At 38.8% G+C, this 26,923-nt stretch overlaps 1 protein-coding gene across 2 annotated transcripts in view; it reads left to right on the top strand.

The window, feature by feature from the left end:
- Positions 1-26,923, top strand: part of CTNNA1 (catenin alpha 1) — a 186,105-nt gene that overhangs the window by 63,186 nt on the left and 95,996 nt on the right. For both annotated transcript variants that reach the window (XM_077911874.1, XM_077911873.1), the window contains exons 6-7: positions 7,899-8,168; positions 10,649-10,852. In XM_077911874.1, coding sequence (XP_077768000.1) covers positions 7,899-8,168; positions 10,649-10,852 — 474 coding nt within the window. The remainder of the gene's footprint in view (positions 1-7,898; positions 8,169-10,648; positions 10,853-26,923) is intronic.

Here is a 26,923-nt window from a genome sequence, read left to right on the forward strand (position 1 = left end):
TCATGAGAGACCGAGAGAGAGAGGCAGAGGGAGCCTGATGCAGGACTCTATCTCAGGACCCCAGGATCACGACCTGAGCCAAAGGCAGACACTTAACCTCTGAGCCACCCAGGTGACCCTTTTAAGCATCCTTAGTAGTTTCCATAGTATTACGAATTTGTGTTGTGTGGCATGTGGATCATTGTTCTCATTTTTCCAAGCTTTGCTAACCCTTTGGCATTTTGGCACCTAGGGTGCTTTGAAGTCGTCTTTGTGCCCATTCTGTTGGATGTGGTGTGCGCTGTAGGGGAGATGCACTTGTCACCATCCAGTTTATTAAAACTTCCATAGGTCTTTTATTTTTAATTTTTAAAAAGATTCTGTTTATTTATTTGAAAGGGAGAGAGTGCGCTCGCACGCACAGGCAATGGGGAAGGGCAGAGGGACAAACAGGCTCTCCACTGACCTGGGAGCCTGATTGGAGGGGGGGCGAGCGGGGCTCCATGCGGAACCCCAATCCCAGAACCCTGGGATCATGCATGACCTGAGCCAAGGCAGATGCTTAACTGACTGAGCCACCCAGGCGCCCAGAACTTCCGTAGTTCTGATCAAGCTCATACTTCTTCATAAAGCCTTGAAAAGATCTATTCTTGTTCACTGATACCTCTATCAGTAAGGATATTTCATGCTACAGTTCACAGAAAACCCAGCTCCAAAACTGCTTGAACAGTGGGAGATTTATTTTCTCACTAATTAGAAGTTCGAATTAGATGTGACTTTGAAGGGGTTAAGATGAAATGTTTTGTGTGGTATTATCAAGGATCCAGGTATTTGACATTTTCCAGTTGCTGTGTTCAGCGTGCCTAGTACTGGATGTTAATAGAAACTCTAGGCTGTGTCCAGCAAGAAAAAAAGAACCATTTCTTCATATATCTTTTTTTAGAAGCAAATGATCTAGAAGCCCATAACAGATTTGCCCTAAATCTAAATTGTGTAACATACTCATTCTGTACTAATCATTAGTGAGAGGACAGAGAGGGACCCCCGACAAGAGCTCTGACAGGCATAAGGAAAAAGAAGTCAGTACTGTACATGTCCAGTGTCTGCAGTCCTCAGCTTTGGAGTCTTCTTAGTAACTTTCATTTAGTTATATTGAAGTAGTGGAAAAACTTTACCCTACAGGATTGAGAAGATTAAATAATATATGTAAAGTACTTAATAAGGTTATTGACTATATTTTAAGGTTAGGTTGTGAGCAGACAGGATCTGCACATATGAGATCCTGGTTTTACATTTCTATTACTTAATATTACACATGATAATATAGCTAGATTTGATGTGTTGCCTGAGTAATTTAGTTCTTGCAGGCTTAGTGTGTTTTTATCACTTATCCCTGCATTGGCTTCTGTTTTCATCACATAAATTGCAAGTTTTTTTCTTTTTACTGGGCCTGATCGGTTCTAAGAACTTGTTTAATAGTATGATAATTCTGTAAATATAGCACACTGGCCCGATTATGTTCACAGTTTATTTTACTTGATGTTTTTGACCTAAATTCTCATTTGAATACGTAAAGTAAATATGTATTTAAAAAATAAAGTTTGATGAATAGTCCTACTGTCTTAAAACCTAGTATGATTTTGGTTTTTGAAGCTTATTATTTGAGGAAAATGAGAACATTTGCACTGATAAGATATTGGCTGTCTTTGCAAAAATGGTAGAATAAGTAAATTGATGATGTTCTTGAGATAGAACACAATGATAGTTGAGACTTTTGGAAAAGCTTACTGAAAAGTATTACTTGCCTGTCTTTTTTATTCTGTATGCCAAAATATATGAAGAGTTCCTTGAACATAATCCCTGATGTACTTAAAAAAAAAAAAGAAAAACCATAACCAACAGTGAATTTCATGTATTTCTGAAATAAGATGTAATTAAAATCTTGAAGTTATTACTTAACATGCTGGGTATTCTTATATTTATCCCTCCATATCTCTTTGTCACCCTTGTTCATCCAGTTCTCTGCCCCAGAAACCTAATTTGTCTGGACTATATCCAGGGCTCCTTTGCCCTCAAGGTCCTGATTGGGTTTGGCCAATGGGAGCATCAGTAGGGATCAGAGGAGATAGAAGAGCAAGGCCTGGGATTCATTCCCCTGGTTCCCATCTTGCTTGTTGATCTGGGTGGCTAAAAGTCATAGCTCCTGTCAGGGGATATTCTCCACACACCTTGCTCCCTGGATTCTGGTGACTGCTGCCTCCCTGTCTCATCAGGCCTAAGTGTCTTAACAGCCTCGTGGGTTCCCTGTACTTTCCCCATACCCTTATAGCATAGTTGTCTTGTTTTTATAGTATATCCTGGTCATTTATAGTTTTCCTTGGGCCTAATTCTTAAACCTTTGGCCTTAACCCTCTGCAGTAGAGTCTGAGTTGGCTGGCTGTGGGCTCCTTTGTGCCTCCTGATCATATAATGCTCTTTTGTAGGTTGTGGGTCTTGGTGTGTATTCCTGTAAAGTAATGCTTTCTTTGGGAATTAAATGTCTGCCTAATCATTTTACCCTAAGATCCCAGCCTGGTGGAAACTTCATTCTCCCTTTTGGATATTGCCCACTGGTCTCCTTCAGTAATTGTAACATTTTTTCACAGTGTGTTTTCTGGCAGGATTCCTGTACTGCTGTGTGCTTAGTCCTTTAGACTGTTTTTGCCTTTTACTTTTTCTTCTTTCCTCAGGCATTGTATGTAATAATTTACCTTCTTATGGAGACTCTTACCTTTGCAGACAGCCCATAGTCCAAAAAAGGAGTATTTACTAAAGAGCGATATTTGGGTGTGATGTATATACTGGCTTCTTTATTTTTATTATTTTTAAAAGATTTTATTTATTTAAGAGAGTGACAGAGCATGAGCAGGGGGGAAGAGGGAGAGAGGGAAGCAGACAACCTGCTGAGTGTGGAGCCTGACGTGGGGTTTCATCCCAGGACCCTGGAATTATGACCTGAGCCACAGGCAACCACTTAACCAACTGAGCCACCCCGGTGCCCCTATACTGGCTTCTTTAGCTGCCCTTGTATCATTTAAGCAGTAAGCACCCATTGAGGAAATGCTAACCCTCATAAGATCTTTAGGCTCTTTGAAATTTTATCTGTTTCTCCTTAAGGTTTTTCTGGGGCATGGTCTGGTGGTGGTAATAAGGATGTTGCTGAAAATAATAATGAATAACTCTAAAAAGGTGTTTTCTATGTGCTAAAAACTGTTATAAACTCTTTGTTAATACAGACTCATTTAATCTTCACAAAGTAATATAAAGTAGATACTAAAATTGATCATTTTTATAGATGAAAGAACTGTAGCACAGGGAGGTTAAATAATTTGGCAAGGTCATTAATGTAGTCAGGTGGAGCCAGGTTTTAAACCCAGGCTGGAGACACCTGGGTGGCTCAGCGGTTGAGCGCCTGCCTTTGGCCTAGGGCGTGATCCTGGAGTCCCGGGATCGAGTCCCACATTTGGCTCCCTGCATGGAGCCTGCTTCTCTCTCTGCTTCTCTCTCTCTCTCTCTCTCTCTCATATAAATAAAATCTTAAACAAACAAACCCAGGCTGTCTGGCCCCAGGGGCAGGGCAGATTTTTGTCTGTTTAAATTGCTGTTATAATTCCTAGTGCCTAGATCATTGCCCAGATGTGGTAGTGTTCACTAAATATTTAATGAAAAGCGAATAAGACACTTTTCTCTACTGCAGATCCATCCTGGAATGGGATTCTAAGTTTGGTCCTAATCTGTTATTTTTTTGGGCTGGAGTATAATTTGCTCTCTAGAAGTGTTGAGTTTCCATTAGGCTCTGGGGTCTCTTCCCGTAAGGGTAAAATAAATGGCAGAGGCATTGACCCTAGTTGCTGTGAGGACTGCCTTTGCAGTCAACTCTGTCTCTTCAGCCTGCTAGAGATGGAATACTTTGATGTTTACATTCCACCCACTCAGGTACATAGAGCTTGTTGAGATATTTGCTAAAAATATAATGCTTCTTACCTAGTCTATGAACTCTGGCTTTCATGATTTCTTTTTCTTAAAACCTGAACAGACATAGTCGTAATGGATAGTAATGTGTGTGTTTTTATTTTTTTTTAATTTATTTATTTTTTACTTACGATAGTCACACTCAGAGAGAGAGAGAGAGAGAGAGGCAGAGACACAGGCAGAGAGAGAAGCAGGCTCCATGCACCGGGAGTCCGACGTGGGATTCGATCCCGGGTCTCCAGGATCGCGCCCTGGGCCAAAGGCAGGCGCCAAACCGCTGCGCCACCCAGGGATCCCGTGTGTGTGTTTTTAAAAAGATTTTATTTATTTGACAGAGAGAGTGTGAGCATGTGCACAAAAAGCAAGGGGGAGCTGCAGACAGAGGGAAAGGCAGAAGCAGGTACATACAGAGTGGGGAGCCTTATGCGGGGCTCCATCCCAGGACTCCAAGATCATGACCTAAGCCAAAGGCAGACTCTGAACCAACTGAGCCACCCAGGGCCCTAGTCATGTGTTTTAAGTGTAAATAATCAGGCCTGGATGGTTTTGCCTATGCCCCCCCCAACCCCCACCCCAAGATATATTTATTTGTTTGAGAAAGCATGAGTAGGAGTAGCCAAGGGAGAAGGAAAGAGAATCTCAAGCAGACTCTGTGCTGAGTGTGGAGCCTGACTCAGGGCTTGATTTTACAATCCTGAGATCACCACCTGATCTGAAACCAAGAGTCAGTAGTTAACAAACTGCATCACCCAAGCAGGCCATTTCTTTTTAAGTATGATTGTTTAAATCCAAGATAAGATATCTGATCACATGCGTGTATGGCTACGATTTTATATTGTTAAGAAGGAAAGGAGAGGAAACTTTTACTTGACTTTCTAGCTCTTGGGTAGAGAGAGTGCTATAGATTATTTAGAACTTAGCTTTTGTTTCTTGTTTACTGCCTGTTATGGTTAGTTCCAAAAGCATGTAGAAAGCAGTCATTTCTTTGTTTTCAGTTTGTTCCTGAACCTGCTTAAAACATAATTGGATTTTATTTATGTATTTATTTATTTATTTCTAAAAAATTTCATTTATTTATTCATGAGAGACAGGGGGCGGTGGTAGAGACACGGGCAGAGGGAGAAGCAGGCACCATGCAGGGAGCCTGACCTGGGACTCGATCCCAGGTCTCCAGGACCACGACCTGGGCGGAAGGCGGCGCTAAACTCCTGAGCCACCCCGGCTGCCCTAAAACATAATTGGATTGATAAAGTTTGGGAATCATGAAGGTTAAGGTAGATTAAGGGGCTCTAGTTTCGTAAGTAATCTATTAAATTCCTCAGCTCATTTTTTTCACCAATACAGATTACTTATCACCACTATATAGATAGTAAATAGTGCTGTCTTGTGATAGTGTCCATTTTCCTATCTTAACAAAATCTAGTTTCTTTGTATCATGGCAAACATGGTTCTTAGAGAAAGCAGAACATGTTAGCAGTTAGGACAAATTATATTTATTTTTTTTAAATTAATTTTTAAAAAAGATTTTATTTATTTAATCATGAGAGACACAGAGAGAGAGAGAGAGAGAAAGGCAGAGGCATAGGTAGAGTGAGAAGCAGGCTCCATGTAGGGAGCCCGATGTGGGACTCGATCCCAGGTTTCCAGGATTACGCCCTGGGCTGGAGGTGGTGTGAAGCCGCTGAGCCACCGGGGCTGCCCAAATGATGATATTTAGTTGTCATTTTCACCATAGATTAAAATACATTCCCCCCTCCCCAATTTGGTAAATAGTCTATCTGTCATAAGTTTTGTGTGGGTAAAGCGTAGAAAATGCCACATGCTTGTGTATACTAGCTGCTTAAACATAATGGTTAGGTCACACCTTGAGTCTTGAGATGATCATCAATTCTCTAAATCCATGGGTTCCTGTTTCTGCATATTTTTTTACCTAGTGTAGTCTGTAGAAAGGTAGAAGTTCTCATACACCAGGGCAGGCAGTGGCTTTGGGAAAGTCAAGTGTTGAGTAGTAATTGTGGCACTTACTAACTTCAGGTGACCAGAGGTTTCTTTGGTAACCTTTATAAGAGACTATACTGATCTAGGTTATAAATACCTAGGGAAGAATTCCAGAGCTAATTGCAAAGCATTTTATTAAACAGAGGACAATACAAGTACTTAGAGGCAAATGCCTTCCTAGAAGACTTTAAGGCCCTGAGGTGGTGGTGAGGGCGAGACATTTAGAATATGCCACACAGAACAGATGCAGCATCTGTTTAAACGTAATGGTTATCCTTGGCCCCCTGTCATAGCTTGAGTCTGGAAATAATCGCTGATTTTTTAAATCCACAGGGTCCTGTTTCTGAATATTTAGCCTAATGTACTGTGCTACAGGGCATTTGGAGTACTCTGAGCTATTATTTGCAAATTCAGATTCCAAATGAGAAAAGAATTCTAGGAGGAAAAGTAAGCTGTCATATTCTACAAGGTTTGAATGAAGATGCAAACCTAAAATATATCGTGAGATGAAGGATCAGAAGAAAAAGAAGCCACTTAGGTGTCTCTAATGCTTAATTAGGAACTCATCTAAAAAAGATGAGCCCTTAAATGGCTAAGTCAGACTTCAAATTGAGTTATTGACTTTGGCCTTTCTTAATTTTTTCTTACTGTTTACACATATAACACTCTTTTAAAAGACATTTAAATTTGTAATGTAGGATTTAGTTGGTGCAATTAACATTGAAATTCTGTGTTCACACATAAAATAGAGCTGATCTGGTGGTCAGTTAGGATTGTTACTTCTATTTTTCTTTTGTGGTGGTAATCCACATTTACTAAAGACAAATGTTTCTCCCCCCATTCTGAACACTTTCAGTAACAATGGTACCAGAAATATCCTCTTCCTATCTTGCTTGTCACTTATTTTGGTATCACTTATTTGTCATTTAGTGTATCCATTCAGCCTACAAAGTATTGGAAATCATGCCAGGAACTTCAAATTTTTTAAACTGTGGATTATAATTATAGGGTAGAGAAAATTGAGAAAGGACAGTTTCACTTAAGACCACATGTATATAGAGTATTACAGATGAAATAAAAACTTTTGGATAAAAGTCATGGAACACCTGAGCCTCAGCTTTATGGCTTAATGATGCATGTCCTAAGGCCATCTTTGGGATGAGGAAATGGGAGGGAAGGAGGGGGACAGAGTTGTGTACTTGAGAGAATAGCCTGCTATATCCTCACTTGGCTGATTTGTATAGTTCATGTACATCTGTGGTATCCCAGACCAAGTTTCACAAAACTCTTAGAGTGAACTTTTACAATTTAGTAAAAGAGAAATACTCAAACTAAATCTTCCTTCGTTTAAATAGTCTCTGAATGATTTTTCTAATTTGGTTGGAATTGGTTGGATTAGTTGTGCTGAAGGTGTTACTCAGTTTTAAGTTTTACTTTTTAGTTAGTGCTGTGCTAGGTGCTTTAATGCTAGATGCATTATCCCATTTGATCCTCAGGACAATTAGGGAACTATATTTTTGCTCCTATTTTATAGAAGGTGAAACCAAGTATGGGGGTTTTATTTTATTTTTTAGAGATTTTTAAAATTTTTAAGTAATTTCTACATCCAACATGGGGCTCAAACTTAAAAACCCAGAGATCAAAAGTCACATGCTCTACACTGAGCCAATCAGATGCTTCCTTGAGTAGGAGGATTTTTAAATAAGATCACAATAGCCAGGGAAAAGTAGAGCTGGAGATTCAAATTCAGATCTGTGTGGTTTGGTCATGTTTGAACTCTTACCTAATAACCCGTGCTACCTCCTTTGTTATGAAGCTAGACTCTTGATGAAACTATTGTATCTAATTAGTAGCATTTCTCACTTTTCAGCATTTACTGACAAATGTTTTTATGATTACTTGTTTTATAGGAACTGAAAGATGTGGGCCATCGTGATCAGATGGCTGCAGCCAGAGGAATCTTGCAGAAAAACGTTCCAATCCTCTATACTGCATCCCAGGCGTGCCTACAGCACCCTGATGTTGCAGCCTATAAGGCTAACAGAGACCTGATATATAAGCAGCTGCAGCAAGCGGTCACAGGCATTTCTAATGCAGCCCAAGCCACTGCATCAGATGATGCTTCCCAGCACCCGGGTGGAGGAGGAGGAGAACTGGCATATGCGCTCAATAATTTTGATGTAAGTTATACTTGGGAGGAAACTTCAGGTTCTTGACCATCGCCCAAAGTTAAGAGATTTCTAGGGAAATGTGATCATGGTTTCTTAAGAAAATTCATTTCCTACTTAGATTTGAGGCAATTTGTATGTCAAAAAGAAATTTTAGAAATCATCAGTCTACTTGATGTTGATTTGGCTTACAACATCTTTTTTTCCCTCTTTTTGTTTTTCTTTTCTGTTGAACTTCTGAATTCCTTTATGAAAATTATGTTTCCCGTGGGGTCTTTATCTGTTGAGAATATGAGTTTAGTTCATTTCACCCAAGATTTTAACCTTTTGGCAAATGTAAAGCTTTGGGAGATAGAGGCAGAGTGCATGGAGAGACTGTCCTCCAGGAGCTCACAGTCTAGTGGGTTTTTCCCAGACGTTTTAAGTGATGATGACAGAAGTATTGTCATGTTAATCTTACTTGTCTGCCTAGATGTAATTCTCAATGATTAAATTGTAGTAATATATAAAATTTAATCAGGTAGAAGCAAATTTGGGCATAAAGTACTCTCAGCATAATTTCATATAATTATCTTTTATAGCTGATGCCCTGGATCTGTTCTGTATATATGTTCTCTGTATACTCTGCTATATATCAACTCTAATCTTAATTTTCTTGGTGGTTTTTTATTTTTTATTTTTTTATTTTCTATTTTTTTTAAAAACTTCTACCCACAGTGCCTCATGGCTTCCAGTAGATGGCAGCAATTTAAGATTTCTTTTTTTAATTTTGTTTTCTTTTATACCAACTGTTGGGTTACTCTTTTTTTGGGGGGTGGTGGGGGTTGACATAAGAGAAAATTGCCTTCCACGTGGCCAGCGTCTTTTCATAAGTAGGGATGCTTTGAAGCAGAGAATCTATATAATGGAGTGCATTTTGTTTTTAACAGTTTTCCTTTGCTTTATCTTTTCTTCTTTCGTCTCACCCTTTACTTTGGCTTGGGTAAAGGGTGATCATTGCAGATATACATGACTGATTTAAGACTTCATAAATCATAAAGATAATGTTAATTCTATGGACTCTGATGTTAGAACTGACTTTTTACCCTGAAGCCTTAAACCTTAAATGACTTTATAGTAAACTCATATGCTGCATTTTAAGATGTATTGACACTTTTACCCACCTCACCTCAAATTTGGCAGTCTTAGGTATTGGCCTCTTTGAAGGCATTTAGTATTATATTTTGCCCTAAACTTAAGTAGTAACTGTCAGAGACTACTTAACCTCTTGGGGCTAGAGTGAGACTTCATAAAATGAGGGGGTTGGACAAAACGATTACAGGCCCATTGGAGCTCAATGATTGTTTTAGGATTCTATGACCATTCATTCCTCAGTCCTATTGGTCAGAAGGCATTGTAGATTGAATTTTGAGCAGAGAATTCTTGTAATAACTTAATCTGGTAAGAAAAATGGTCAGCTAAAATGTAGGTTAATCATGAACTGAAAGCATTGAATGTTCAGTTTTGAAACTGAGGGTTGTTGGGAATGGAAAGAAAAAATGTATACTTAATGGAAAAGGGCAAGCTCTTTTTAAAGAAAAAAGTTGGTATTTGAAATCAGTAAGAATAGTCCGTATAAAGAAAAATTGAAGGCAAAGTATTTGCACAGACATTTGCCAGTGTGAGGATAAATTGTATTAAATGGAAAAATTGAAGCGAGGCTGTCCCGGGGGTATTGATGTTTGACCTTGTACCTGAAGCTTGCTTGTGACCTGACCTCACTCATCACTGGTAAAGCTGGATTTAAGTGAAATCAGGGGAGTGAAGAGAAGACAGCAAGGATTTATTCTTACTGGGGCAGTCATATCTCACAGAATGGCTTTTTTGGGATGGATTGCCATCATCTCTTAAAGTTCACCTGGAAGTCTTTAAGTGAAGAGAGCCCCTAATTTAGATATAACAGGATAAATATGAGACTGCATTGTTTTAAAAGCATGATGAGATGTGTAAGATGAGGAAAATAGATTAGAAATGATTAAATGCATTCTGTTCTGAAACTTAAAGGATAGAAATCAGTGTTGTGGTTTTTTTTTTGCTGTGAAACAGTTCTGCTAATGTCATTTTTATACTCTGTATGTAGAAAAGAGAACTAACTTCTTTTCCTTGCAATTCTCATGTGGTAACTTTACTCCTACTGTATAGGCTGACATGAGATGTTCAGATTCAGTAGAGTGAACATTATTTTTATGCTGACGTATTTGTGTTGGCATATGTGATATATCTTACCGAGGCCCCATTCAGGTGGATAATACTACTTCCAGTGCCTTCTTTGAGAAGTGATCTACCATAGGCAAAATTGTGCAGCTGTCGTCTACCAAGATGTATAACTTTCTTTTTAGGCATTGGAATTTTCGTATTAAATCTTGATATTCCTTATCAACACTATGGTCACCTTCTTTAGTAATGGAGGGGACAGAGATTAACCCTAAGATTCAATAACATTTTCTCTGCAGAAACAAATCATTGTGGACCCCTTGAGCTTCAGCGAGGAGCGCTTTAGACCTTCCTTGGAGGAACGTCTAGAAAGTATCATTAGTGGGGCCGCCCTCATGGCTGACTCGTCTTGCACACGTGATGACCGGCGTGAGAGAATTGTGGCAGAGTGTAATGCTGTCCGTCAGGCCCTGCAGGACCTGCTCTCAGAATACATGGGCAATGTGAGTATCAGAACTTTTCTTTGAAGTGAGAGTTTTCTGTAACAAATGCTGAATCTGCCATGTTTTAACTAAAAGTGGCAAATATGCTCTTCATTCCTTGATTGTTTAGGATGGGGCAAAATTTTCAAGGATTGTATGAAAAAGGGGCTTTCTATGTTCCCCTTTCTTCCTAGCTTTTTATACTGAAAAATTTTAAACTTGTAAAAACCCTACAATGTATACCCATCTACTTTTTTTTTTTTTTTTTGAAGATTTTATTTATTTATTCATGAGAGACAGAGGCAGAGACACAGGCAGAGGGAGAAGTAGGCTGCATGCGGGGAGCTCGATGTGGGGGGCTCCATCTCGGATTTCGAGGAACATGCCCTGGGCTGAAGGTGGCGCTAATCTGCTGAGCCACCCAGGCTACCCCCATCTATTCTTTATCTAGATTCACCAGTTAACACTTAGATACATGTGCACATTTGTGTGTACACATGAATGGTGTATTTGTATACAGATATACATAACCTCTTTTTCCATTGAACATTTGGTTGTAAGTTGCAGACATTGTGTTGCTTCAATTCTAAATACTTCAGCATCCATGTCCTAAGGATAATGACGTTCAGTATCCCTAAAATTTCATTATCACCTGTAGGCGTCTATCTAATTTTGGGCAGAAGGGAATGCTGAAAATATTTATAGTTGGTAGTTTTTTTCATGAACCATATAGAATGTCAAAAGAGGTAATTACCAACTAGAGCTATATTAGGCAGACTGAGTAGTGATTTTGAATTTTTAAGGTTTGTGTTTAAACACCAGTCCTTTAAAACCTTTTTTTTCTGTAGATGTTACTGCACTTGTTGATTTTTATCTCTCGTCATTACCTTCCTTTTTCTTTCCCTAATACTTCTGCCATTCCAGTTATTTAATGCTTAGAGTTACTGTAATTTAGACCTTGTACCTAATATTTACTGTCACAGAAAAGGAGTACGTTAAATAAAATTTATATAAAATTATTTTAAAGGAAAGAGAACAATACAAACTAGTTCTCACTAGTGATTTTTGTCTCTTTAATGCTCTTCAGGGAAAGATGTTAGTACGTTCTCATTTATTCATTTGTCATACATCGTATTCACATATAAGCCTGTGTAAGTGAGTATAATCGTGAGTCATGATGGAATTCCTAGGGTGAAGATGAACGCCTTAGTGTGTTTATCTTTTTTCTACCATATTGTGAAATTAGTGAAGCATATTGAATTTCTTTAAGCCATAGCCATGTTTTGATCATATGCAGTCTACCTCAGAAAATTGCGATTAGAGGCTTAGTTAAATCAAATGGAAAAAGCCGTTGATAAGTCAGAGTGAAAATATGGGGCACATTTAAAAATCCGTACCTAAGCTTGAAAGTCAGAAAATATAAAAAATGGATAATTTGAAGGATGGTTCATGATCTCAGAGTTTTAAACAGGGAAGCAAAAAAAAAAAAAAAAAAAAAAAAAAATAAACAGGGAAGCAAAGGACTCAGGGTATGTGTGTGGGTCAGTTATCTGCTATCACATGTAGTACCGGAGTAGTATAAAAATAAAAAATGTAGTTATGAGTAGGAAATCTCTTTGGTTGGGAAGGATATGTGATAAATTTCTTCATATTGTTCTATAGGAGAGCTTCCTAACCATTTTGCATTTGAGAGCTTCTTAATGATCTCTTGAGTCTTAGGGTTGGTTGGGTCTTGGCCTAGTCATCACTGGTCATGAGTAACCTTCTGGTTTCTTTCCAGAGTGTCATACAAATACTGTTTTGAGTTTGTGGCACAGATGTAAAGTTAAGGTAGGAAGCATTCATTTATACTTGAAGAGATGGAGACCATAACACCACTCTTATGTATCATTTATTATGTAAAAAAGCTAGAACAAAGATCTTTGTCTGAAATTTAAAGATTATGGTGGAGGTTTTGGAAGAAATTATCTTGAGATTCAGAATATATTATATTTTATCTTATTTTTAAAAGATTTTATTAATTCATGAGAGACACAGAGAGGCAGAGTTACAGACAGAGGGAGAAACAGGTTCCCTGTGGGGAGCCCGATGTGGGACTCCATCCCAGGACCCCAGGATCACGCCCTGAGCTGAAGGCAGGCATTCAACCACTGAGCCACGCAGGCATCCCCAGATGGTACTTTAGAAGATGGTCTCTGGATCTTTCTTAAAGATAAAAATATTTAGTTCCCTTGTATTGACTCACGTAATGCTGAACAAGTTAGATGCTGTCAAAAATGATAGAATGAAGATAAAGCCAGGGAGGAGGGCAATGAAGCACGCTTGAAAGCTTAGAACATCATAGGGTCTGCAAGAAGCAGAAGCAACTAAGGTTAGATTTTTGCTCATTTAGGAAGCTTTCAAAAGCATTTAGAACCCTTAATGACAACCAGAACTTAACCAGCAGTGTTTGCCTATTGCTGATTTCATAACTGAGTATGTGTCAGATGCAAAGTAGAGTGCTGGGCACTGAGTAAGAGTAGGAATGAGGCAGTGATCTTTTCCTTCTAATACAGGATCTCTACAGAGTATTTATGGGGCATGCCATCATACTACTAAAATGCCATGGGGATTGCGTGGACGATGAGGTTATTTCTAGCTGGGAAACCTGAGGCGTCTTTAGAGAGGATTTATTTTACTTTTTTTTTTTTTTAAAGATTTATTTATTCATGAGAGACACCGAGTGAGTGAGAGAGAGGTAGAGACACAGGCAGAGGGAGAAGCAGGCTCTATGCAGGGAGCCTGACGTGGCACTTGATCCCAGGACTCCAGGATCACAACCTGGCGGAAGGCAGGTGCTAAACCGCTGAGTCACACGAGCTGCCCTGTTTTACATTCTTTAGGGTCAGCTCTACCTTGATTTTTAAGAAATGGCTCACTTTAAGTTTTGATCATTTCTCTTAAAGTTATACAAAAAATTATGTGGAAAATTAAGACAATCTGGCATAATTAAAATTGGTTCAGTACATGGAACTTTTTTGTTTTAAAGATTTATTTATTCATGAGAGACAGAGACACAGGCTGAGGGAGAAGCAGGCTCCCTGCAGGGAGCCGGATATGGGACTCCATCCCAGAACCCCAGGATCACACCCTGAGCCTAAGGCTGCTCAACCGCTGAGCCACCCAGGCATCCCTGTCTGCTTTTGCTGTATAGATCAGTTTGCAGTTTCTGGAGTTTCATATAAATTTAATAATTCAGTATGTACTCCTTCAGTCTGGTTCATTACTGTTATATCATTATCTTGAGATTCATCCAGAATTCATCTTTTTTTTTTTTTTTTTTCAAGACTTTATTTATTTATTCATGTGAGACAGAGAGAGAGAGGCACAGAGACGTAGGCAGAGGGAGAAGCCGGGTCCATGTAGAGAGCCTGACGTGGGACTCGATCCTGGATCCTGGGATCACACCCTGAGCTGAAGGCAGATGCTCAACCACTGAGCCACCCTCTTCCAACGTCTTTAAAACCTGACTTGCTCTTGTTCAAGGCCCACATTTTTTCCCCTGCATCTGTTTGCTGAAGGCTATTTGAAACTGTACCATCCTGTTTTATTCCTTTGCTGTTTGAAGTTTTGTACCTAAGTTTTGACTTCCTTGAATTGTTATTCAATTATATTTTCTTTATTCATATAATTTTACAACTATGTTTAAGCTTGTAAAAGACAGGAACTGGGGTGCCTGGATTGGATGGGTATGGAGTCTACTTAAAATATTCTTTCTTGAGAGACACCTAACTGTGGGAAATGAACAAGGGGTAGTGGAAAGGGAGGTGGGGGGGGGTTGGGGTGACTGGGTGACGGGCACTGAGGGGGGTACTTGATGGGATGAGCACTGGGTGTTATGCTATATGTTGGCAAATTGAATTCTAATAAAAAATTTAAAATATATTAAAAATTTTTCTTTCTCCCTTGCTCTTTGCCCCTCCCCTCTCCCCTCTAAAATGAATAAATGATGAGTTATTTAAAAAATATTTTCAGGGGCTGGTATAATACTAGAAAAGATATTCAGTAAGTGATTGCTTTATAGACTAACTCATGCTGACTTCGGATGAATAAAACGAACCATGCATATTCATGGTGCTGGGATATTAGTGAAAAAAAAAGATGCTTGCTGCCTCACATTCTAGAAGGTTATAGGCAACGATGCCATGGGCAGTTTACCACTACTTCTGCCCATCTCTCAGTGTAGGATGACATTTGTAGAAAAATTTAAACCACTTACTCTGAAATAAGCAGTGGGGGAAATGGTGTCCTAGGTTATAGTAGAGTTAAATTTGTTTCATCAGGTGAGAGCCAAACTGCCTTTTAAGAGGCTTCAAGGTCCAGGAGGCCAACAGCCTTAATGCTCCTGCTTGCATTGTGGTTTAGAGTTGGAGGTTACTCTGGGCTGTATTGCTAACTTACTGTACTGAGAGCTAAGAGATATTGATGTTAAAAGTAATGCATTTGACCCCTACTTACTGAACATTATGGAAATGCCTCAGATGCATGACAATAGAGGTCTTTTGACATTCAGTGGATCTTTGTAAGTTCTGCAAATGACTTCCACATTTCCTTGGAATGAAATGTGGTGATTGTGGTTAAGTTTAATTTGTTCCTGCTCTGTCAGCTTGAGGTTACTCCTGGGAGAGTTGTAGAGGAAAAAAAAAAAAGCTTGGATGATTGGATGAGTGTCTAATCTTAAAAGCTTAAAAGTGAATAGATTGAAATTAAAAGGAAATGTAATTGAATTTGGAAAAAAAATTACCACTTTGTTTATTTTTTCATAATTGAAAGTCATACGTATGCATTAAATTACTGAACCACCACTATTGTTAACATTTAAGAATATACATTCCCTTTCTTATATGTATCTTTTTTTTTTTTTTTTTTTTAGTTTTAAAATAATCTTAGTCCTTTTAATGTTCTCTGGTCTATAAACAAAATATTATATAATTAGGGTTCAAAACATTATGTTAATGGGTTAAAACAGACAGATTAATGGGTTAAAATTTTTCTTTCTTAAATACATGGCTGACTTTTAGAGTGCAGTTGTGTGTTAGAATGTTCTCTGAAGTTATTTCAATGCCAGTGAAAAATGTTCTGAAGAGCATTGTACTTTATGTAGTTGAATTTTACATTTCACACTCTTCCTCCTGCTGAAGGATATGCTGATCATCATGTGTTCCTTTCTTCTTTTATTAGAACATGCACCTTTTTTTTTTTTGTAAAGATTTATTTATGTGGCGGAGAGTGCAAGTAAGAGAGCATGAGCCAGGGGAGAGGCAGTGAGAAGCAGGTTCCCCACAGAGCAGGAAACCAGAAGTGGGGCTCATTTCTAGGACCCTGGGATCATGACCTGCGCTGAAGGCTAGCTGCTTAACCCACTGAGCCACCCAGGCGCAGGAGCACATGCTTTGGATTTTCCCAATGGTAGAATTCACTGTGACCATGCTTGTTTGTTTTTGTTATCACACTCATCTTCAAACCCTCTGACCTCTCAAAAAATAAACAAAACTCCTCCTCCCTATCCCTTATACCCCATATCTGAAAATACTTAACACGGTATCTGAAGTAACAGAAGACCGCCAGTCTTTGAAACATTCTGTTTGGTTTTGGCCTGAGCAGTCTTGGCCAGTTCATGGTACATGTGTTGACTGACTGAAGTGAGGACTTAGAATTGGTGAGAAAAAGCTTTGGGCTTGAGCTTGAGTAGCTCTGCCTCTGTGCCATCTGGTGTGGTAGGTAGCCAGTAGCCAGATGTGGCTATCAGGTACCTAAATAGGACTAATTTAAACTGAGATGTGCTATAAGTATAGACTACTCCCCGTATTTCAAAGACCGAGTACATAAAAAAGTATGTAAAATATCTCAATATCATAATATTTTGGATATATTGGTTGAATATAATCTCTTCTTAAAATTATTTTTTTTACCTGTTTCGTTTTATTTACAGCTACTAGAAAATTTAAAATTATATATGTAGTTTTTGGTTGGTCACATTATGTATCTCTTCAGTAGTTCTGACTACTGGATAACTTAACCAGTTGAGTACATAAGAGTTTAACATCAACCTCATTGAATGTCCAAAAGTGGTACCATATACATACATGGTAGCTATCATAGCTTGTATTTTTTTTATACCTAAAAGTATAGTTTCAGACAGAAGAAGATTGGTACAACTTAGAACCTGGCAAGGATGCTTTTGCTTGAAGATAAATTTTGTCTTTGTTCTTTGTTCTCAGGCCAAACCCAAAACACTGGATGCAGTGGTATTAGGATCCTAAAAGAGGAATGCAATAACTTGGGCATTTTTTGGGTACTGTACTGCGTATATATTTGAGGGGTTTGATTATGTTAATATAGCAGGCATAAAATTTTTATTTGATTTGGATAATAGTTTGATATGGAATGTATGAATAGGATGCAGTTAATATTCACTTTCAAAGATATATTGTTACTTTAGTGAAGGGAAGCACTTAATTTAGATGCTAATCTCTTCTCAGTTTTGCAAATGCCTTCCCGGAATCACTTTAGCCTAGCTTGAGCTTCCCAGCCTTTGGTGTCTTTGAAGAGCTTGTTACTACATTATTTTGTAGCTGCATTTCTTATTTTCAAAATTAGAATAGCTTACTTTTTTTCTGATTATAATTCTAAATTCATTGTATGTCACATGTAATCCTACCACCTATTTTTCGTGTCCAGCTTTACAGCTTCATTGTGCATATGTGTGTATGTATACACATATCTGTTTTATTTTTTTATATCTGTTTTATTTTTACCACTTCTTTTATTAACAATAAAAATAAGGAATATCTATACTATTATACTGTATACCACAGGCCAGCCATTGTCCTAAAAGACACATATTACTGCCTATTTTACTGCCTTTTAATAAGTGTATAAGTTTTTTTTTTTTAAATTTTTATTTATTTATGATAGTCACAGAGAGAGAGAGAGAGAGAGAGAGAGGCAGAGACACAGAGACACAGGCAGAGGGAGAAGCAGGCTCCATGCACCGGGAGCCTGATGTGGGATTCGATCCTGGGTCTCCAGGATCGCGCTCCGGGCCAAAGGCAGGCGCCAAACCGCTGTGCCACCCAGGGATCCCTATAAGTTATTATTTGCTCAAAAATACATACACATACAGCTGAGATCTCTGACCTGAAAGTCTGGGCTCTTAATACTTTAATCATTGTGTGTGCATCTTTACTACAGCAAATGTGATTTTACATCATCCTCTTTAATGGCTACGGATATTTCCACTGTATTGCTTTATAAACGACTGTTCTGAAATTAAATATTCCACCCTAAATAAGATAAACCCAGGTCTGGTATAGCTGCTTGAAGTGAGCCAAACAGGAAAGCTTTTTACAGTGTCCTCCCAAGCCAGGCTTTCTGATGTGACTTGAGTGTCATAGATGTTTCATTTGGCTCTGTGATGTGCAGCTATGCAGCTAAGTTTTGTTATACAACATGCTGTGATTTCCATCTTGGTTTGACCCTTTGGGTTTCGTATAATCTGATCTCACCTGTATTGCTAGTCCATAATTCTGTAGCTGTGCTTGGATATGATTTTATTGATTTGTTAGTGTAAGCTTTTCTGTGAGCTGCCCAGCATATTTGAGAGAATTTAAACATAAATAGATGTTGCATTGAATGCAAAATTTGAGCATGTTGTAGGACTTGTTTCTATTGATGGAGCAGCATTTGTTTAATTTGGAAATCTAGTTGTCAAACATTGTGTGATTTTTTTTTTTTTTTTTTTTCTGCCCATGGAAGGCAAGAGGTTTAAAAGACCTTCTTAACTCTGAGGAGGACCTCTCCCCAAGATATATTTTGTGTTGCTTTTTAAGAGGTTCAGGGTTCTTCCTGTGTGTGCTACTCTAGTGTTATGAATTGCAGTATTTAACAGGCAAGTTTTTAACCTTTTATATACAGAAAGACACATGTTTATGTATTGAATGAAATGGTGCTGGTCTAATGGAACAGTAGTGGAATGGTCTCTTGAGATTGGGATGATGGAGTAGATATGGAAGCCTGCCCAGTGTCAGGCTGCAGATCAAGTTTTAGCCTCTGTTAGACTATCTTTGGTATTTACCTTATGTTCTTCAGATGGGTAGGCTTGAAAAGATTTTATATCAAAAAATGTTTTTGTATTAAAAAGTTAAATCTCTAAATATATCACTGTTAGTAATTGTCGCTAGGTGGTGGGGTGACAGCCGGTATAAATTTTCTTCTCTATTTTCCCACAGTTTCTGGACAGTGTTACAGGAAAACTTTAAAAGTAAACTTAGATCCTTTAGTCCCATACCTCTCTTGGATTTTTGGTTTTAAAAGAATGATTTTATTTATTTTTAAAAAATATTTATTTATTTTAGAGAGAGCAAGTGTGTGTGCACAAGTGGGAGGAGCAGGGAGAAGGAAAGAGAATCCCAAGGAGACACAGAGCCTGACGTGGGACTCAATCCTAGGACCCTGAGACCGTGATCTGAACAGAAACAAATTCTGTTCGGTTTTGGCCTGAGCAGTATTGGTCCGTGGTGCTCAACCAGCTGTGCCATCCAGGCACCCCTAAAGATTTTATGTAGTCTCTATACCCAATGTGGGGCTCAAACCCCATGTCCCTGAGACCAAGAGTCGTAAGCTCCACCATATATATATTTTACATATATTTTGAAACAGAGACCGAGAGCCAGCGAGTGAGCATGAGTAAAGGGAAGGGGAGTGGTCTCCCTGCTGAGCAGGAAGCCTGTTGTGGTGCTTGATTCTAGGACCCTGGGATCATGACCTGAGTCAAAGGCAGACATGTAACCAACTGAGCCACACCAGGTAGCTATTTCTTTTTCTTCTTTTCTTTTCTTTTCTTTTCTTTTCTTTTCTTTTCTTTTCTTTTCTTTTCTTTTCTTTTCTTTTCTTTTCTTTTCTTCTTTCTTTCTTTCTTTCTTTCTTTCTTTCTTTCTTTCTTTCTTTCTTTCTTTCTTTCCTTCCTTCCTTCCTTCCTTCCTTCCTTCCTTCCTTCCTTCCTTCCTTCCTTCCTTCCTTCCTTCCCTCCCTCCCTCCCTCCCTCCCTCCCTCCCTTCCTTCCTTCCTTTTTTCTTTTCTTTCGTCTTTCTTTCTTTTTTCTTTCCTTTTCTTTCTTTCCTTTTCTTTCTTTTCTTTCTCTTTCTTTCTTTCTTTCTTTCTTTCTTTCTTTCTCTTTCTTTCTTTCTTTCTTTCTTCTTCTTTCTCTCTTTCTCTCTTTCTCTCTTTCTTTCTCTCTTTCTCTCTCTCTCTCCCCCTTCCCCTCCCTCCCTCCCTCCCTTCCTTCCTTCCCTCCTTCCTCCCCCCCCCCCTTTTAAAAGATTTTATTTATTTATTCATGAGAGCCAGAGAAAGAGGCAGAGACACAGGCAGAGGGAGAAGCAGGCTCCATGCAGGGAGCCTGACGTGGGATTCGATCCCGGGACTCCAGGGTCATGCCCTTGGCCGAAGGCAGGCGCCAAACCGCTGAGCCACCCAGGGATCCCAGCTATTTCTAGTTTAATTAAAACTTAATATGACCAAAGAACATATTTTGAATAATTTCATTTCTTTAAGTTGTTTATTAAAATTTGTTTTATGAGCCAGTGCTACTTTTGTGAATGTTCTATCTGCATTTGGAAAGAATAGGTGAATTTTGCTCTTGTCAGATGCAGTGATTTTTTTTTTTAATATTTTATTTATTTATTCATGAGAGAGAGAGAGAGAGGTGCAGAGAGACACAGGCGGAGGGATTAGCAGGCTCCATGCAGGGAGCCCAATGCGGAACTCGATCCCAAGACTCCAGGATCACACCCTGGGCCAACGGCAGGCGCTAAACTGCTGAGCCACCCAGGGATCTCTGGATTGAGCCACCCAGGGATCTCTGGATGGAGTGATTTATAAATGTCTATTAGATCCAGTTGGTTGATGGTGTTGGTTGATCCAATTGGTTCAATTCTTCCATACATTGCTTCTCTCTCTCTCTCTCTCTCTCTGTACCCCACCCTGCCTCGCTGTCTGTCTGTCTATCTATCTATCAGCTTGCTCTTAAGGATTACTGAGAGAGGAGTGTTGCAGTGTACAGCTATAATTGTGGATTTGGCCCTTTCTCATTTCAGTTCTCAGATTGCTACTCTGTGCGTTCTGTCCGTGGATTTAAGTGTAGTCAGTGTGATAGAGTGGATTGCGTTTATTCATTCTTAACCAGAGAACTAAAACTCAGCCACCTATTTTCAAAACAGCCTGGAAGTAGGGATAACTTGGGCACAATAATACCCAAGTAAAGACAAGACTAGAGCCAAGGCTTCTGGGTTTTAGTCCAGGGCTACTCCTGTTGGTACTTTTCAGTGATGCCATAGACCGTGGGCAATAAGATGATGTTTCCAGAAAATAGAATTTATTAAGCTTGATCAAATTAACTTCCCTGGAGCTCTTTCCTAATGGTAAAACAGATTCGTTAATGGCTGCCTTTCCACCTGACCTGTTAAAAGGCACAGAGAGCCAAACAAGACCAAGTAAAATGATGATGATGGGATAATGGGTGATGATCTTGCAAAAATATCAAAATTCCTTGAAACAAAAGAATGGTAAATGAAGCATAGCCACAAACAAGGTAAACCAGGATCTGCATCTGCAGAGACTGAGGCTGTTCTTTCTTGTAAAGAGTGGCAGGTCCTTCTTGACTTTGTGTGACAACTCCATTCCTTGCTGTTTTTTTTTCCTATAGCAAAGAGTTGTAGTGGCACCACTCCATCCTCTTTAGTTCAGGCTTTTATTTTATTTTATTTTATTTTATTTTATTTTATTTTATTTTATATATTCTCATGAATAAATAAAAAGAAATATATATAATATATATTTTTTATTTATTCATGAGAGACACAGAGAGAGAGAGAGAGGCAGAGGGAGAAGCAGGCTCCTTGCAGGGAGCCTGATGGTGGGACTCAATCCTGGGGTCACGACCTGAGTCAAAGGCAGAGGCTCAACCACTGAGCCTCCAGGTGCCCCGAAAATTGGCATTGTTTTACAGATTTTATTTATTTCGGGGGGAGAGCGAACACACAGGAGCGTGGGCGTGCACAAGTAAGGGGGTGGGGCCGAGGGAGAAGCCGACTCCCCACTGAGCAGGGTGCCTGCCTGTGGGCTAGATACCAGGACCCTGGGATCTTAACCTGAGTCAAAGGCAGATGTGTAACTGACTGAGCCATCTAGGGGCTGGCAAGTTAGCATTGTTTTAGTTACATTTGTAATACTTCCTTTTCCCTCCATTATCCCTTTTGGCCCAAAAAGTAGGCTTTACTTTGGGCAAAACTGTCATGTGTTGATAATAAGAAATTCATTTAAAATATTGTAACTGTTTAAACATAGCAAACTAGGTGTTTTGGGAGGCTACCTATTTATTTTATCTAGAATACCCATATGTGACAAATGTAAAATTAAAGCTTATGAATTGTAACTTTCTACCTTAATGTTTTCTGTTCATTGATCTCAATATTTTTTTCCTGAAATTACATGTTTTAGAGGACTTAGGTGGTTAATAAAAACTCTTGGGTTTGCAAACTGCCCTTGCCAGAGACAGGTATGTATAGCCTTTTGTACCAGGAAATTTCTTTTTCTCTCATTTCAGGCTTTTTTGAAAGTTACTTTTGTTTTCATATTTCTTTTTTTTTTTTTTTTTTAACTTTTATTTTTGATAGTCACACACAGAGAGAGAGAGGCAGAGACACAGGCAGAGGGAGAAGCAGGCTCCATGCACCGGGAGCCCGACATGGGATTTGATCCGGAGTCTCCAGGATCGCGCCCTGAGCCAAAGGCAGGCGCCAAACCACTGTGCCACCCAGGGATCCCTGTTTTCATATTTCTTAGTCATAAAATAAAAGGGTGGAAGTCTGTGGAATGCGGTATTTTCTTCTCTGAGTGAATGTCCTTATTCTTTGTTTATTTTGGGTTGAGTCTGTGTTCATATCTGATGACTGCTAAGTAAGTGCTGGACAGTCAATAAATAGCTTATTTATTTTAAAGTGCAATATTGGATATCTAGAACTGAAGACTGCTAGAATTGATTTTGTTTGGTCATTCTCTGAAAATGGCCCTGGGACCTTTTCATAACGGCATGATTTGGAGACATACTGTACGAAAGATACGTTCTTTCATTGATTTATTCTAAAACAACATCTGGGCAGTAAATTGTCTTATGAGTGTTATTTTCAGATGTGTTGAAATGATTGGCCTCCTGGTTTGGTTTTACTCCAGTTGCAGATTGTCTGACTTTTGGTTTTGTAAAAAATTTGCATTTTGTAATTGTCTACCAAATAGAATGCAGTGTAGCATCTTATTTCAAAGCTTCCTTGCTAATTGTCCTTAAAATTTAATACCAGAGCATACTTGTCCTGAATTACTTCTTTCTACTTTGAGGGAGAATTATTGGTTTTGTAGATTCAGATATGAAACTGCTATTCTAGGAATGAAAAGATTTATGTTTTGGCTTGCCCTTGTTTTGTGTCTATATGAACATTGCTTATTATTCCTTGGTATTAAATAACCTGAAATACTGTTATAAGAAAAATGATAAATATTTGACCAGTGATACCCAATTATAATCTTTAAAGCTCATAATAATAAATATACTTGTTGCCAGGAAGCAGAACGTACTTGTTTATCTTGTCTTTTTTTTTTTTTTTTTTTGAAGATTCTCTACTGTGAAAAATAAATAAGGCCATTATATATGGGAAAATTGTCTGGCTATAAAAAAATTGGTTCATATATATAGTTGGTGACTTCTGTTGTGATTAAATTATCCCCTTTTGTCTCCCCCTCCCCCCTGCCTTTTCAAAGCAGGTCTTTCTTAGACTATTAAAATTTCTTAATTGATAGAGTGGACTCAGGAGGACATTTGTTGAGTTTTCTTTTTTTAAAACAGTATTAAATTTTATAGCATTTAGAACAAAATGCAATTTTAAAACTGGAAATTTCTTTTTTTTTTAAGCCTTTTTTTTTTTTTTCCTTAAAGACTTGATTTATTTATTTATGAGAGACACAGAGAGAGGCAGAGACACAGGCAGAGGGAGAAGAAGGCTCCATGCAGGGACCTGATGTGGGACTCCATCCTGGGACTCCAGGATCATGCTCTGGGCCCAAGACAGGCACCCAACTGAGCCACCCAGGCATCCCTAAAACTGGAAATTTCTCATCAGTGTTTTTAAAAACTGACTCCATTGGCTATTTCTTCTTTCTTTCTTTCTTTCTTTCTTTCTTTCTTTCTTTCTTTCTTTCTTTCTTTCTTTCTTTCTTTCTTTCTTTCTTTCTTCTTTCTTTCTATAGTCACACACACAGAGAGAGAGAGAGAGAGAGAGAGAGAGGCAGAGACATAGGCAGAGGGAGTAACAGGCTCCATGCATGGGGAGCCTGACGTGGGATTCGATCCCGGGTCTCCAGGATTGTGCCCTGGGCCAAAGGCAGGCACCAAACCGCTGCGCCACCCAGGGATCCCCATTGGCTATTTCTTTGATATCTATAGCTCTTTCATTTTGGCAAACTCTAGAAGCTAGAATGAAACTAATTTTTTTGACTAGGGTTTCCCAAGCAGTGCAGAATTACCATTTTCTTAAAACCACTCAGAATCAAGAATTACAGTAGTTATAGGGTATGATGATAAACATCAGTAACTATATATTTTTTTATTTGAGGCATTGGTCAAGTGATAGTTGATAGTTCCTTTGACTCCCAAGAGTTGACAAGATTTTAATATCTAGATATGAACATAGATGTATGGGGAATGGTATGTGTAGGATAATCCCTTATTAAATGGCCCAGTGTTGTGGATTTAAAATATTCCAGCAATAAAATAATAGTATCACAGATGGGATGCTTGGATGGTTCAATGGTTGAGCATCTGCTTTTGGCTCAGGGCGTGATCCTGGGATCCAGGATGAGTCCTACATGGGGCTCCCTGTGTGGCAAGCCTGCTTCTCCCTCTGCCTGCGTCTCTGCCTCTCTGCCTCTCTCTCTCTCTGTCTCTCAGGAATAAATAAATAAATCTTAAAAAAAAAAAATAGTATCACAGATGAAACAAGAAAGCAAAGAGTTGATGATTGTTAAAGGCTGATGATATTGCATAAGGACATAAGATACTGACTATTCTCAGTCCTTTTGAATATGTTTGGAAAATCCTATAGTAAGTTAAAAAAGAAAGACATAGCATCATCATTATGGTTATTGAGTAGGCCAGGATAATATAATAACTTGTCTAAGGACATATTCCCTACCATGTGTTTTTAGCCCTTCTGAGGGCATCTGTTTGTCTTGTAAACTCTAGAAGGCCTTGTTTATCCCATCTTACTCCCCTTCTCTGTCCCCCAGTTCATAGTTTGGCCTTTGTTGTCTCTTAGGCCAGTTAGGTTCTCTTAAGAATTTGTATGGGAAAATAATGAGAAAATGATACAATTAGTATCTGGGAACTGAAATAGGAAATTATGACTTTAGGTACAGTTATGAAGGGTCATGGCAAGGTGACTTTGTTGGTTGAGCAGCAGCTATGAATTAGAAAGGCTGCACAGAGGATAAGAGTTTCGTGATCTAGTCCCACATTGAGCTCCCTTCCAGGAGCCTGCTTCTCCCTCAGCCTATGTCTCTGTCTCGCTCTGTGTGTCTCTCATGAACAAATAAATAAAATCTTAAGAAAAAAAAAAAGAAATTTCTTACTGAGAAGTTGCCACAATACAGCCATTGGGTGGCTTAAACACTGTTTTGTTGGCCAGCATGATTTCAGAGTCCTTCCTTTTGCTGTTGATTATGAAGACATGGTTTACAGCTAGAGAAAGAAAGCCTTGCCTGAATATAAACATCCTGTCTACTATTATCTTTCTCTGTTTTTCCTTTTTTAGTACTCTTTCTTGGGCAAAAATAAGAATGAAGAGATCTGGCTTAGAAGAGATAACTGGTACAATGGAGTTTAAAAACCGAAAATGAAATTGTTTTATTATTATAAAGCACTGGAGCAAGTATAAAACTATATTAAATAGGATATACAAAGACAGAAAGACAAGGTTGATATTGATTGGCATTGAGTGGGTGAAGGGAGAAACAACAATAGATGTAGAATGAGGAGTAAATTAGTTTGCAGGGGATGGCGAATCTCTGGGCTTGGTGGAATGAAGAGGTATTAAAGAATCATTTTATGAGCAAGACTGACTAGAAACCATCCTGTTTTCCTCTGTTAGTGGGTGGCTCACTCACATTGTCAGAGGTCTTGGGAAATGTTTGCTTTTTCCCCTTTAATTTATTCCTGTGTAGAAATTCCTGTGTAGAAAGTTACTGTTCAGACTCTAGATTAGGGGCTTGTGGAGAGAGGTGTTTTGGTCATATTGTTATTTTCATATTATAACATCTTTAGTTGGCAGCTTTTTTGTAGGGTGGATTTAGCCTTTGATAGGTTTCCTCAGGCCTAAGAATGAGCTGCTAAAGTAAAAAGGAAACTATTCCATTTAGCCTCTAGACAGTGACACATTAAGGACTAATGACTGCCAAAAGGAAATGTCAAACGCTAAGCTAGTCTACTTTCTTTGGCAGCTGAGAATCCGGTGAATCAACAGTTTTAGGGGGTGTATATTTAATGTGGGTGGAGGAAGAGAGTGTCTAACATTCTTTAAGGCCCTGTTCGGCACTCTTGGACTTGGTACCGGTTTCTACTTTTCTAAACTCAAAGGCACATGGCATAGAATAAGGGTAGCTACTTTTCATATAGGTAATAGAACATTTTGAAATGTGTTTGTGGACTTTTTTTTCCCCCCTAAGATTTTATTTATTTGAGAGAGAGAGCGACAGAGCACAAGCAGGGGGAGAGGCAGAGGGGGAGGAAGAAGCAGTCTCCCCACCGAGCAGGGATTCCCAAGTGGGGCTTGATCCCAGGACCCTGGCATCATGACCTGAGAGGAAAGCAGGCAAAGCAGACGCTTAACTGATAAAGCCACTCAGGTGCCCTTGGGCTTTGTTTTTATGTATTTTTATTTAATTGTTGATAGCTGGCAGAAATGTGTTGGATTTGTGTGAGGGAAAATACTTCGGGGGTTTTGATTG

Source organism: Canis aureus, chromosome 10 (assembly GCF_053574225.1).
Source record: "Canis aureus isolate CA01 chromosome 10, VMU_Caureus_v.1.0, whole genome shotgun sequence".
Lineage (NCBI taxonomy): Eukaryota > Metazoa > Chordata > Mammalia > Carnivora > Canidae > Canis > Canis aureus.